General features: G+C 38.3%; 1 protein-coding gene and 1 pseudogene across 3 annotated transcripts in view; one reads left to right on the forward strand and one right to left on the reverse strand.

Moving 5' to 3' along the window:
- Positions 1–1,233: 1,233 nt before the first annotated feature.
- CCNJ (cyclin J) overlaps positions 1,234–15,059 on the forward strand; it is a 33,641-nt gene continuing 19,815 nt past the window's right edge. Inside the window, exons 1-2 of one of the 3 annotated variants that reach the window (XM_028511567.2) lie at positions 1,234–1,420; positions 2,065–2,174. In XM_028511567.2, the coding sequence (XP_028367368.1) occupies positions 2,106–2,174 (69 nt within the window). In that variant the 5' untranslated portion in view covers positions 1,234–1,420; positions 2,065–2,105. The remainder of the gene's footprint in view (positions 1,421–2,064; positions 2,175–15,059) is intronic. The other 2 variants (XM_036027073.1, XM_028511566.2) reach the window with 2 other exon arrangements.
- On the reverse strand, positions 7,913–8,011 carry LOC114498212 (annotated as a pseudogene).

The following is a 15,059-nucleotide window of genomic DNA, read 5'->3' on the forward strand; positions in this document are numbered from 1 at the left end:
ACCTGAGGAGGTAGGTACTATTTAAATGCCATTACAAATGGCATGGAGCTTTTAGCCTGTGTCCATGTCCTCTCTAGGGAACCTCTGCAACTGAGATAGGCCAGGGCCACCTCTTCCTGGATAAGGCTGGGCTAAGCTGGTCTCTGCCAACTTCTGCTTCTGAGTTTCCCTTGTCTTGCCATTGGTCCCTGTAGCCCTGCTCTTCTGTACATAAGCATTGTCTCATATCTGCAGCTGTTCTTCGTGTATGAAGATGTCATTGTCAAATTCATGTAACAGGCTTATCACTTTACAGCAGCTCTTTATCATGAGACTTTTGGGACAAAGGATACTAACTGAACGGGATAGTGTTCTGTGATTTATTTTTTAATATTGAAAGAGATTGATTATATTCTTAGGAAAACAAGGATCACTGCCCTGGGCTGACTATCCACTTCCGTTGTGATATTCCACCAAACAGGTTAAAATACAGTTGATTAAACGTCTGCTCATCATATTTCAGGTCCCATATTATGTTAATTGATGTTGGAGTGTTTCCATACTTGGGTAGTTTCCTGATTTAGGACCTCACATGGTTAATTACATCCACTATGAAATTGACAAACTAGGTTATTAAAGGTAATCTTAACTTTTTTTCAAAGTTTTTGGGAATCGCTAAAGCAAAGGAAATAAGGAAGGGGGAGAGATTAATTAGGGTTCTAGAAGGAGGTTTAAAAATTTTTAAAGACAGCGAAATTTCACAAGAGAAAGTGCCTTAGTGGCTGTTGAAATGGCCAAAGCAAGTATGCAGGAACTGATAATCCCTGTAAGCAGCGCATAGGATGTACGGGACTGTTGTACTGTGAGATGAGGCATTCTGAATCCAACCTGTGAAGGGTTATAAACGCCAAGCTGAGGCATGCGACCTTAATTCTGTGGGCACCAGGGAGCCATCAAAGGTTCTCAGCAGGTGAGTGGCACGACCGGACTGGCCACCAGAATAATAATTAACACAATTTTTCCGGTGCTCCCTTCCGACTTCTGCCCACCCCTCAGGCAGGCTTCGCGGCGGGCGTCATTAGGGTTCCGACTACCCGAACCCCGGAGTCGTGCTGGGCGAGCAGGGGCTGCTGCCCGGGCCAGACCGGAGCAGGCAAGCCTTCGCCCGGCGTTACACCTGGGCCGGGCCGGCCGCCGATTGGATGCTCGGGGTGACCCCGCTGTATCGCGAGACGAGATTGGCAGCAGCGGGGCCGCATGTGCCCCCGCGCTGGCTTTGTACGCGAGCCGCCTGCCGGTCCTTTAACAATGGGCGGCGCGAGCGCCCAGGCGCTGGGCCTGAGCTGAGGCCAGCGCTTCGCGGGCGACTGTCTGCAGCATGAGCGGGGCCGGGATACCCCTCATGCTCGCGGGGCTGGGGCTGTGAGGGCCGCGGTTCTGGGTAAGGGAGGCCGCTGTGGGACCTGCAGGCCTGGGCTGGGCGGCCGGACACCAGACCCGCCCTGCCCGGCCTTTTGTTCGCCTTTCTGGGGCCGCGCGACACAGTGCGCTCCTCGGGTCGAGGGGGAGGCGGCCTGGTGCGGGCCGGGCCTCGGGGAGACTCCCAGGGTGGAGGGGTGGGGAGTGAGCGCCCGACCGTCTGCTGCGGTGACTCTGCCCTGGGCGGGCGTTCGTCTCCGGGTTTCTCTGCGGGAGGTTTTCCCGGCAGGGGGGTTGTGACTGGTGTCAAGTCTCTCCCCTCCTCAGGGCGGGCGGGAGAATTCGAACCCAGATCCCGGGGAGCTCAAGGCCGGTCCCCCCTCTAGGCTTCCCGAGTGCGGTGGGAACTCGGGCCCCAGTTACTCCCATTTCCCCGGCACCCGGTCCGGCAGTTCTTCCAGAATAAGCCAGTTCCTCCTAACTGGGTAGCTCGGGTCCCCTCCGTGTGGCATCGGGGGACTGGTTTGTATCCTGCTGGTTTTAGGACCAGTCAGGTGAAAGTGAACAGTCCCTTCGGGTGGCCTGAGGTCACACCCCTCAGGGAGGCGGCGCGGACGGTCTTCAGGAGGGAGCTGGCAGTGACCGCGTCTGGGGTGTGTCTTACAGACTGAAGTTGCCTCGTCTGGCCAGGCGCGCCGCCGGGTCTCATGGAGCTGGAGGGGCAGTGGTGGCGGGGACAGCTGGCTGCAGATATTCATCAGGCCCTTCGGTACAAGGTAACCTTGATGCCCGTACCTTTCCACCGGGTATTTGGCGTCTCCCGCCAGTAGTATGAATCTCTGCTCTCTGAACAGTCAGGTTCCTCAACGACTAGTTTCCAGACCAGAAAAGGCGAGTTTGCTGATTTGCTCAAGGTTAATTGACTTCTTGGCTTCTTCCCTGGAAGTCAGGAAAATCTGCAACTTAAATGGAGGGGGTGGGGGTGGGGGCATGGTAGTTGGAAGAGAGAAGGTGTGAAGAGACATTCTAATGTTGTTTCCAGGTGGAACAGGGATCTGATATTGTACTTAAAAAGCCAGTGGACATTTTATTGGGCAGAGCAGCCCTCGTTCTGTATTCCGTGTTGCATGCAGTTGTGTAATGTCACACTTGCACATAAATTCCCCAGCCTTTCCACTCACTTGCCGTGAATCTTTGTACGAGTTACTTAATTTTGTTTCCTGATTTTTCTCATTCGTAAAATGAATAATAATAATAATAATAAATGTGCCTATGGGATGATTGTGAAGATTAAACGAGTCGATACTGTACATGTGCTTAGAACAGTGATTGGCATACATTGTAGAAAGCACTAAAAAAATAACTCGTTATTCTCAACCCCCAAACCCCAAGATTTGGGGCTGCTTCCTTAAGGTAGAAGGAGTTAGCTGCTTTTCCAGCTAATATCAAGAGCAGAAAGTAGACCTGGTATACTTAATAGGTATTAGGGGAGAAGAATATGCTTTTCTGGCACAATGCATAGTGTTTTGTTGCTTTTACATAACAATTTTACTCAGTATGTCACATCTTAGCATAATGAGTCAGTTCTGCTTCTTTGATAGAGAAGAGACCAGATCCAAAATTATCTCTAACTTGACTCAGTTTCACCATGGACAGAGAGAGCCACTTATTAGGTGTAGAAAATTAGAAAGAAGCAAAACAGCTGATACTTTAATAAAAAGCATGCTGATTGTTGCGTTCAGAGATCCAGGGATGATAATGAGTTAAATCTTGATTTTTTTAAAAATCAGGTTAAGTAGAATTAGAAAACCTAAGTTTGACTTAAATTGTTACAATTGTATCCTTTGTAAGGTTTGAGATTTCTAAATGCTACTTACTAATTCTGACATTCAGTGTGTGAGAGTAGACACACTAAATAAACCTCAGTCCCCTAAGAGGTCTTTTATACCACAGAAGGTCTCACCTATGGAATGGTTTTCTGGAGTGTTAAGAGGGCTGCAGGTTTTCTTCCACTTTGAAAAAAAGTGGAAGAAAGTGGGAACAGTACTGTCCCAGTACTGTTTTGGGTATTTTTTTTTTTTTGCAGATAATGTCTTTCAGTTTTAAATGTTCTTTTCTAAGTGTTAGCTCTTTGTCTCTCTGGTATGTGGTGAAATTAATTACATATTTTTTAAATAACATCAAACTTAAAAGATTTTTCTTGTTGATTTCCATGTTTTCCCCCATCATTTTTGATTCTTATGTTTTATGTATAATTTTAATCCTGAGCGATTACCTGCATTCATTTTGTCAGTTAATATTGGAAGTGGATATTTTTCCCCAGTAGATTTGTTAAATGCTTTTGTGTATTAGGCTCTGGGGAGGATCCAAGGAATAAGACACAACTCTTGTTACTAAAGTTGCTTAGAACTATCAAAAGACAAGATAGTGCAGCATCTGAAGGAATGCCATTGGAAGTTATCTTGGGCCACCTGTGGTATGCTATCCTGGGTTGTCTTTATTTTTTTATCTTTAAGCATTTGTAAGCCAAATGTCATGGTTTCACACAGTGGCCACACTTTATAAAGAATTTATGTTAATTAGTAAACGTTGAACCTGTGGAACTGGGGAGACCACTGTTTGTAATACACCGAATCAAGGAAAGTTAAAATGAACTTTTCTTATTAAAAAAATAGATGTTAATTCCAGACTGTTAATTAAGTGACTTAGTTGGATAATCATATGCTTATTTATTTATTCACAGTATCTGAGTACCTGCAGTGTACAAGGTGCTATGCCAGGTGTTAGAATGGTGACAGTGAATGAAATGACATGATGCTTGCCTTTTTGGAGTCTCATATAATTCAGAGTATCTGAATTTAGGTCTTCCTTTGGGCAGTTGCCATTTGAACTGTATGGAAGGTGTTCTGTGCTTATACCAAATGTTTGTGGAGAAGTAATTGGTGTAACTAGGGAAGAGTAAAAATTACCACAAATGGAAATTCTCAACCCCATATGCCCATTATACTGTTTTTGGAAAATATAATTAATTGCCTTCCCTTATGTATCCCCCCCACCAAAAAAAAAAAAAAAAAAAAACCCTACAAAGCAGCTGTCTTCTTACACTGTGTCATCTTTTTCTTCTCATTGTTGTGCTCTGCATACTAGTGTCTTAGAGTACTTGGGGTAGTATTTTTAGGACCCTTTATGATAGATGGAAGCAATGCTAGTAAGAAACTTTGAGAAAATCTCACAGAGTTGTACTTACACTTGTGAGTATTCCCTCTAGGTCTTTCTTTCCATCCTGAATGGACAGTTAACCCTTTCTGGGAAGGGGATGGTACTTGGCATGTTGAGCTGAGGAGGACTGGAGAATGGAGGTAGAGATGATAGGTCTCTTTGCCATGGTCCTATGAGATCCTGAGGAGTAGACGGGAACGAGAGTGTTCAGTTCTAGGGTATCAGTGATAGACAGAAAAAACATGTAAGCTGAGAAACGCATAGGTCATTTTCTCATGCTTGCATAACTATGGAGCCTGGGGAAGAAGTAGATCTGATAGCCATCTGGTAAGCACTTGTACTTTACGATTTAAAATCATAAAAAGAAAATGTATTGGGCACATTGTTTAAAATTTCCAATTGATGGCCCTTGGGGTTCTTGCCTTTGTTTTGTCTTCAATTAATAAAGTTACTATAGTTAAAAATAAAGTCCATCAGTGTTTTCCAGCTGTTTCCCAGTGAGTCTTTAAAACCTTATTCAGTCCTCTTTTGCATTAAGCCCCCTCTGGCTTTGTTTTTTCCCAACAACCCAACCCTGAACTGCTGGGGACCTCCCTGCTCAGTGTCCTATACTACCTTGTAAGTACTGTATTATGTTCTGGTAATCTTTGTATTTTCGTTCACCTGCTAGAGAGAGGCTTGAGATTGTTTTCCAGCTCTTATCTTAGCACAGTGTCTGCTACATGGATAATGCTCAATAAATGTCATGTGAGGACAGGTGAAATTTGAAATTGTAGCACATTTATTTATACCATTGTAAAGGTCTACAGAAATGATAAAGAAGAAAAGAAAAGCCCTAGGGACTGCCTAAGAAATTGGGATGCTCCCTTTATTTGGAGAAATTAAATTTATCTTCAAAGAGCCAAGCCAGCCTAAACCAACGTGTTTTTTTCCTCAGTAGCATTTGTTTTGCTTTTCTCACTTAACATGAAAATTAAAAACATAAAATGCTATTAATAGTTTTTTAAATTTTAAATGATAAATGCATATGGTTAAAATTTGGATAGTATAAGAAGGATTAAAATGAGCTTTCCCCAACCTCACTATAAGGTTACCACTATTATTGTGTTTTTTCTTGTAAAGATAACCAATAAATTAATGTATCTGCAAATAAATTATTTTTGTTGATGCAAGAGGTCAAATATATATTCTATACCTTCCTTCTACTCCAGGCTCACTCAATTTATCAAATTTTTCCATATCAATACATACAGGTCTGCTGCCCTTTAATTTTTGCAATGAATCAGTGTCCCATAGTTTATTTAATCGGTTCCCTGTTAATGGACATCAAGCTTTTATCTAATTACAGTTAAAAATTTTTTTTATTGATTGATTTTAGAGGGGGAGGAAAGAGACATCTATTTGTTGTTTTACTTATGTAGGCTTTCCATTGGTTGATTCTTGTTTGTGCCCTGACCAGAGATGGAACTCACAACCTTGGAGCATTGAGACAGTGCTCTAACCAATTTAGCTACCTGGTTTACTATAAGATAATTGTAGATTCGCATGCAACTGTAAGAAATAGTACAGGAGATCCCCTGTACCCTTTATCCATTTCTTCCAGTGGTAACATCTTATAAAAGTATACTACAATTATCACAATCAAGATATTGATGTTTATATAGTCAGGATACAGAATGTTTTCTGCCACCACAGTGATCTCTTTCTTGTGTTATGCCTTCATAGCCACACCCTTTTCTCTGCCACCCTCATTCCCCCCTCCTGTTAACCCCTGGCAACCACTAATCTGTTCTTCGTTTCTAATCTGTTCTTCGTTGTCATCTCAAGAATGTTAGTTATATAAATGGAATTATACAGTATGTGTCCTTTTGAAATTGTCTGTATTCACTCAGCATAATTCTCTGGAGATCCATCCAAATTGTTGGACATAAAGCTTTTTATTCCATTATCATGCTATTAAAAATGGGTCTGCAAAGGACCTGATATGTAGGGTAAATTCCTAAGCCTAGTGTTGCCACACTAAAGGGTATCTGCAATCTGCATTTTAAAAAATTTATTATTACCTACTTGTCCTTCAGAAGGTTATATTGTGAACCTAACCAATAATATCTGGGAGTTCCTGTTTCCACTCTTGATATCATAAACAAAAATTAATAAAATATAATGTGGTAAGTGAAAAACTATGATTTTTAAATTTTGAATGTGATGAGGTATATTTTTATATGTTGTTGGTCCTATTTTTTTCTACAAACTGTTCATATTTGTTGCCTTTTTCCTATTGATTTATGAGTTCTCTGTATAGTGATTAACTCTTATCCTATGTGTCAGAAATATTTATTAATTTAAATTCATCTGTTCTTCCCTAATTTGAAATGTCATTGCTATCAAGTAAGTTCTTCTATTCAAGAAAAAGGAATGTCTTTCCATGTATGCAGGTCTTCCATACTCCTGCAGAATTTTAGTATCGTGTTCATATAGTGCTGGCATGTATAGGTTTATTTCTAGGTACTTTAATTTTTATAGTTACTGTATATGGAATATTCTATTTTCTAACCAGCTTTTAGTATACAGAAAAGTTGTTGATTTTTTTAATATTAATTTTGTAAATAGCCATCATATTGATTTCTACATGTCTTACTATTAATAGTAAGCAATCTTACTATTTCTACACATTTTTTTCTGTTTTTTCTTGTTTCTTTATGGATATAAATGCTATCATTTTAAAAATAATAACTTTGTTTCCGAGAGTGTCTTTGATTTTTCCTTTCCAATAATTAAACCTTTCCTTTTCTGTTTGGATTGGTTAGTATTCACAGAATAATGTTAAATAATAATATGCAGTAGCAGTATTAGAATGCTAATCATTTTATTGTTTCACATACAAGTGAGATGCTGGCTTTCATATTTGAGATCTTTTTCTCTCCCTTCATTAAACAAATATGGATCTGTTATTTCTCTCAGGGTCACCTTTGTGCAGATACTATTTTGACATCTATCAAAGTGATTGTGCATATTTATGTGTGAAGTATTATTGTGATTTATATTAATATATTTTCTAATATCAGACCATCCTTGCATTCCTGGGATGTACTACAATTGAAACTCTTTGGATATATTACTAAATTATATTGGATAATATATTTTTAATTTATTTCCTGTTTTTTAAATCTATTAGGGTGACATTTGTTAATAAGATTACATAGGTTTCAAGTGTACAGTTCTGTGATACATCATCTGTATATTGCATTGGTTGCCCACCACCCAAAGTCAGATCTTCTATCACTATATATTAGACAAAAATATTGAATGCTTCACAAATCAGCATGTCATCCTTGCACAGGGGCCATGCTAATCTTCCCTGTATTGTTCCAATTTTAGTAAGCACCCATTGGATACTATTTTGTCTAAAATTTTATACCTTATTAAGTAAGGTTGCTATGTAACTTCCATTTGTGTTTCTTTATTGAAAAATGTATATAAGATAAAATTTACCACTTAAATCATTTTTAAGTGTACAATTTAGTGACATGAGATATAAATTCACATGGCTACCATAACCACTGTCCATCTTCAGAACTTTCTCTTCTTCCTAAACTGAAACTTCATACTCATTAAACAATAACTCCCTATTTTCCCTGCCCTGCAGTGCCTAGTAACCACAGTTCTACTCTCTGCCTCTATGACTTTGACCATTCTAGGTGCCACATACAAGTGGAATCATACAATATTTGTCTTTCTGTGTCTGGCTGATTTCATTTAGTATACTGTCTTATGGTTTGTCTATGCTGTAGCAGATGTTAGAATTTCATTTCTTTTTAAGGCTGAATAACAATCCATTGTATGTATATACCACATTTTATTCACTCATTTGTTGATGGACACTTTGGTTGTCTGTTTCCACCTTTTGGCTATTGTGAATAATGCTACTATGAATATGGATATACGGCTATCTGTTTGAGTCCCTACATTTAATTCTTTGGGACATATGGCTAAAAGTGAAATTGCTGGGTCATATGGTATTTCTACATTAATTTTGGGAAGGAATTGTAATACTGTTGTTCACAGTGGCATCACAGTTTTATATCCACTAGTACACATGGGTTCCAATTTTTCCACATATTTGTCAACACTTTACTGTTCACTGTTTTTCTTTTGATGATAGCAGTTCTGATGGGTATGAAGCAGTATCTCAATGGTTTTTATTTGCATTTTCCTAATGAGTAGTGACATTGAGCTTCTTTACATGGGTCTATTGACCATTTTCTTTGGAGAAATGTTTATTTTAGTCCTTTGCATACTTTTTAAATGAGTTGGTTGTTTTTTGTTTAATTGTATATATAAAAAATAATTTCTTTTTTAAATATTTTTTGTTTATGCAATTACAGTTGTCCCAATTTGTCACCCTTTGCCTCCCTCCACCCAGGCTGCCCCCACTCCCAGTCAGTCCCCACACCATTGTCCATGTCCATGGGTCATACATACCTATATGCTCTTTGACTAACCCCATTGCTTCAACCAGTCCCCACTTCTCCCACCTCTCCTACAGCTATTAGTCTGTTCCATGTATCCATGCCTCCGATTCTATGTTTGTTAATTAGTTTATCTTGTTTATTAGATTCCGCTTATAAGTGAGATCATAGGATACTTGTCTTTCACTGACTGGCTTATTTCACTTAGCATAATAATTTCCAGTTCCATGTCGCAAAAGGTAAGAATTCCTTCTCTTTTTTACTGCTACATAGTGTTGCATTGTATAAATGTATCACAGCTTTTTTTGCCCACTTATCTACTGATGGGCACTTAGGCTGTTTCCAAATCTTGGCTATTATATATAAATAATGCTGCTATGAACATAGGGATGCATAAATTCTTTTGAATTAGTATTTCAGAATTGTTAGGATATATTCCCAGAAGTGGAATTGCTGGGTTAAACAGCAGTTCCATTTTTAATTTTTACTGTTTTCCACAGTGGCTGCAACTAGTCTGCATTCCCACCAACACTTCACTAGGGTTCCTTTTTCTCCACATCCTCGCCAGCACTTGTTTGTTGATTTATTAATGATAGTCATTTTGGCAGGTATGAGGTGATAGCTTATTGTGGTTTTAATTTGCAATTCTCTGATGACTAGTGAACTTGAGCATTTTTTCATATGTCTATGGGCCATCTGTAGGTCCTCCTTGGAGAAGTGTCCTCTGTTCATGTCCTTTGTCCATTTTTTAATTGGGTTTTTTGTCTTCCTGATGTTGAGTCATATAAGTTCTTTATATATTTCAGAGATTAAACCCTTGTCCTGTGTATTGTTGACAAATATGTTTTCCAATACAGTGGGTTCCCTTTTCATTTCAATTATACTTACTTTAACAGTGCAGAAGCTTTTTAATTTGATATAGTCCCATTTGTTTACTTTTTCCTTTGTTTCCCTTGCCCTAGGAGATGTATTGGCAAACGTATTTCTATGTGAGATACCTCAAATTTTACTGCCAAGTCTTCCCATAGGATTGTTATGGTATCATGATTTTAAGTCTTTTCTCCATTTTGAGCTTATTCTTGTGTATGGATGGTGTAAGTTGGTGGTCTAGTTTCATTGTTTTTGCATGTACCAGTCCAGTTCTTTCAACACCATTTATTGAAGAAACTGTCTTTACTCCAAGGTTTGCTCTTGCATCCTTTGTCAAATATTAATTGACTATTAAAGACATGGGTTTATTTCTGGGCTCTCTATTCTGTTCCATTGATCTATGTGTCTGTTCTTAAGCCAGTACCAGGCTGTTTGATTTCAGTGGCCTTATAGTGTAGTTTGATATCAGGTATTGTGATCCCTCCAACTTTGTTCTTTTTTCTCAGGATTGCTGAAGCTATTCGGGGTCATTTTTGGTTCCACATAAATTTTTGGAATATTTGTTCTAGATCTGTGAAATATGCCCTTAGTATTTTAATACGAATTGCATTGAATCTATAGGTTGCTTTGGGTAGAATGGACATTTTAATGATCTCAGTTCTTCTAATCTATTAACATGGTATATGCTCCCACTTATTTGTATCTTTCTCAATTTCTGTCTTCAGTGTCTTAAAGTTTCCTGAGTATGAGTCTTTTACTTCCATGGTTAAATTTATTCCTAGGTACCTTATTTGTTGTTGTTGTTGTTGTTGTTGTTGTTGTTGTTGTATTAGTAAATGGGAATGTTTTCTTAATTTCTCTTTCTGATAGTTTGTTATTGGTATATAAAAATGCCATTGATTTCCAAGTATTGATTTTGTATCCTTCTACTTCGCTGAATTCATATATTAGGTCTAGTAGTTTTTTGGTGGAGCTTACAGAGTTTTCTAAGTATAATATCATGTTATTTGCAAATAAGGACAGGTTTATATCCTCCTTTCAAATTTGGATGCCTTTTATTTTTCCTTCTTGTCTGATTGTTATGGCTAGGACTTCCAGTACTATGTTGAATAAGAATGGTGAAAGCGGACATCCCTGTCTTGTTCCTGATCTTAAGAGGAACACTATTAGTTTTTGCCCATTGAGTAGCATGCTAGTTGTGGGTTTTTAGTATGTGGGCTTTATTATGTTGCGGTATGATCCCTTTATTCCCACATTGCTGAATGTTTTTTTATCACAAATGGATGCTGGATTTTAATGAATTTTTTTCTGTATCCATTGACATGATCATGTGATTTTTATTTTGTTTATGTGATGTATCACACTTACTGATTTGCAAATGTGGTGCCAACCCTGCATCCCTGGAATAAATTGCACTTGATCATGGTGTATGATCTTTTTAATGTATTGCTGGAACACTTTTGTTAATATTTTGTTGAGAATTTTATCATCTGTTAATCAGAGATGTTGGCGTGTAATTTTCTTTCTTTGTTGTGTCTTTACCTGGTTTTGGAATTAGGGTAATATTGCCTTGTAAAAACAGCTTGCAGTTCTTCTCTCCTCTTGAATTTTTTGGAATAGTTTGGGAAGGATAAGTGTTCTTAGAACGATTGGTAAAATTTGTCTGTGAAGCTATCTGGTCCAGGACTTTTGTTTGCTGGAAGTTTTTTTTTATTACTGCTTCAATTTCATTAGTTGCCATTGATCTATTCAGGTTTTCTGATTCTTCCTGATTCAGTTTTGAAATATTGTGTGTTCTAGAAATTTATCCATTTAGCTCAGGTTGTCCAGTTTCTTGGCATATAGTTGTTCATAGTATTTTCTTAAAATCCTTTATATTTTTTTGGTATTAGTTGTTACTTCTCTTCATTTCTGATTTTATTTACTTGGGTCCTCTCTTTTTTTTTCTTGATGAGTCTGATTTTGTTTATCTTTTCGAAGAACCAGTTCCTGGATTCATTGGATCTTTTGAATTTTTTTTTCACTGCTATGTCAGCTACTTCTGCTCTGATCTTGATTATTCCTTTCTTATACTCGCTTTGGACTTTGTTTGTTGTTGTTTTTCTAGTTATTTTAGGTCCAGTGTTGATTGTTTATTTGAGATTTTTCAGTATTCATTTATTTTTTATTATTTTTTAATTTTATTAATTTATTTTTTTAGAGAGGGGAAGGGAAGGAGAAAGAGAGGGAGAGAACCATCAATGTGGGGTTGCCTCTCAAGTGCCCCGCACTGGGGACCTGCCCTGTAACCTAGGCATGTGCCCTGACTAGGAATCAAACTGGCAACTCTTTGGTTCGCAGTCCAGCGCTCAATCCACTGAGCCATGCCAACCAGGGCTCAGTCTTCTTTAAACAGGCCTGTAATGCTATGAACTTCCCTCTTAGGAATACTTTCACTGTGTCCCATAAGTTTGGGGTTGTTGTATGTTTCATTTTCATTTGTTTCTAAGCTCTTTTTAATTTCTTCCTTGATCTCATTGATATCCCATTCATTATTTAATCTTAGTACATTCTATTTAGCCTCTAGCTATTTGAGTGTTTTGAGGTTTTTTTATTGAGATCGATTTCTGGTTTCACGCCATAGTGATCCAAGAAAATGCTTAATATGATTTCAAGTTTCTTGAATTTGTTAAGATTTATTTTGTATCCTACCGTGTGGTCAATCTTTGAAAATGATTGATGTGTACTTAAAAAGAATGTGTTTTATGCTGCTTTGGGGTAAAATGTTCTATAAATACTAATTAAATCCATTTGATCTAGTGTGTCATTTAAGGTCACTATTTCCTTGTTGATATTTTGTTTGGAAGCTCTATCCATTGGTGGCAGTGAAGTGTTAAAATCCCCTACAATATCTGTATTACTGTGGACCTCTTCCTTAAAGTCCACCAAGATTTTCTTTATATATGAAGGTGCTCCTATATTGGGTGCGTATATGTTTACAAGGGCTGTATCTTCCTGTTGGATTGATCCCTTTATATAGTGACTTTCTTTGTCTCTTGTTATGGCCTTGTTTTGAAGTCTATTTTGTCAGATATATGTATTGTTCCCCCAGATTTTTTCTGTCTCTATTTGTATGGAATATTTTTTCCATCCCTTCATTTTCAACCTGTGTAAATCTTTTGTTCTGTGGTGGATCTCTTGTAGGTAGCATAAATATGGGTCAGGTTTTCTTACCAATTCAGCTACCCTATGTTTTTTGATTGGAGCATTTAATCCATTTACATTTAAGGTTATGAATGTTTAAGGTTATGAATGTAACCTTAAATGTAAATGGATGTTTATTCATTGCCATTTTTTCCCTTTGTACCTATGTTCCGCGCCCCCCCCCCCCCCCCCTTTTTTCTTCTTGTTCTTCAAGCATTCCCTGTAACATCTCTTGCGGTGCTGGTTTGGTGGTAATGAACTCCCTTAGTTTTTTGTTTTTTTTTTTTTTTTTTTTTTTGTCTGGGAAGCTCTTTTTTCCCTTCAGTTTTAAATTACAGCCTTGCTGGGTAGAGTGGTCTTGGTTCCAGGTTCTTGCTTTTCATTACTTTGAATATTTCCATTCCCTTCAGTTACTCTATTGAGAAATCAGCTAATAGCCTTCTTGGAACTCCCTTGTAAGTAATTAACTGTTTCTTTCTTGCTTCCTTTAATATATTCTCTTTGTCTTTAAGCTTGCCATTTTAATTATGGTGTGGCTTGATGTGGACCTCTCTGGGTTCATCTTGTTTTTTATTTTTTTAAAGATTTTATTTCTTTATTCTTAGAGAGGGGAAGGGAGGGAGAAAGAGAGGGAGAGAAACATCAGTGTCTGACATGCCCCCTACTGGGGACCCAGGCATGTGCCCTAGACTGGAAATTGAACCAGCAACCCTTTGGTTGGCAGGCCAGCACTCAATCCACTGAGCCACATTAGCCAGGGCTCTTTGGGTTCATCTTGATTGGGACTCTCTGTGCTTCCTGAACTTCCTGAACTTGTGTGACATATTCCTTTACTAGGTTAGGGAAGTTCAAACAGGTTTTCTATCTCTTACTTTTTTTTTTCTTCTGGTATCCCTATGATGTAGACGTTACGTTTCATGTCTCAGCATTCCCATAAACTATCATTCTTTTAAAGTCTTTTTTCTTTTTGTTGTGCTGATTGGATATTTTGTCCTATTTTGTCTTCCAGATTGCTGATTCAATCTTCTTCTTCATCTAGCCTGCTTTTAATTCCATCTAATGTGTTCATTTTAGATATTGAATTCTTCATTTCCAATTGTTTCTTATTCATAGTTTCTGTGTCCTTTTTTCATGCTGATGTAGTTCCCACTAAGTTAATTGTAGTTCTCACTAAGTTCCTAGAGCATCATTATAATCATTACTTTGAACCCTATGTCTGATAAATTGCTTGTCTTAATTTCATTTAGCTCTTTTTCTGGGTATTCCTCCTTTCCTTTCGTTTGGAGGTTGTTTCTTTGTCTCCCCAGTTTAGCTGTCCCTTTTTGTTTGTTTCTATGTATTAGATAGATCTGCTTTGCCTTCCTCTCTTCATTGGGTGGCCTTATGTGGTAGGAGTATGGTGGAACTTTGTGATGCAGTCTGCTGGATCTCCTGAGTTGTGTGCTCTAGGAATGTCACTTGCATGGGTTATGTGGGCTCTCCTATTGTATTTGGGTTGATTGTTGTTGGCTCATTTGTTGGTGGGATCTCCTCTGGCTGGCTGGCTGGCTGGCTGAGAGGCTCAATCCCCACCATGTTTTGTATACTGTTGTACAGGTGCTGACAGAACAACAACAAAAAATAGCAAAGGTATTTGCCCAATAACAGGAGCAAAATAAATGACAAAAGACCAAAGAATAATAAAAGTGGAAAGAGCAATAGAATAGTAAATGAAAAAAAGAATATGAGAAGACCAAAGGAAAGAAAAATGATTATAAGAGGAGAAGAGGAAGCAAAACAATAAGAGAAAGGAACAGGGACTTAGTCAAAATGGCAGCATAGGTAAATATGGCTCATGTCCTTGCACAGCCACATCAAAATTACAACTAAACTACAAAACAATCATTATTCAGAACCACCAGAAATCAAGATGAATGGAAG

Source organism: Phyllostomus discolor, chromosome 5 (genome assembly GCF_004126475.2).
Source record: "Phyllostomus discolor isolate MPI-MPIP mPhyDis1 chromosome 5, mPhyDis1.pri.v3, whole genome shotgun sequence".
Taxonomy (NCBI): Eukaryota; Metazoa; Chordata; class Mammalia; order Chiroptera; family Phyllostomidae; genus Phyllostomus; species Phyllostomus discolor.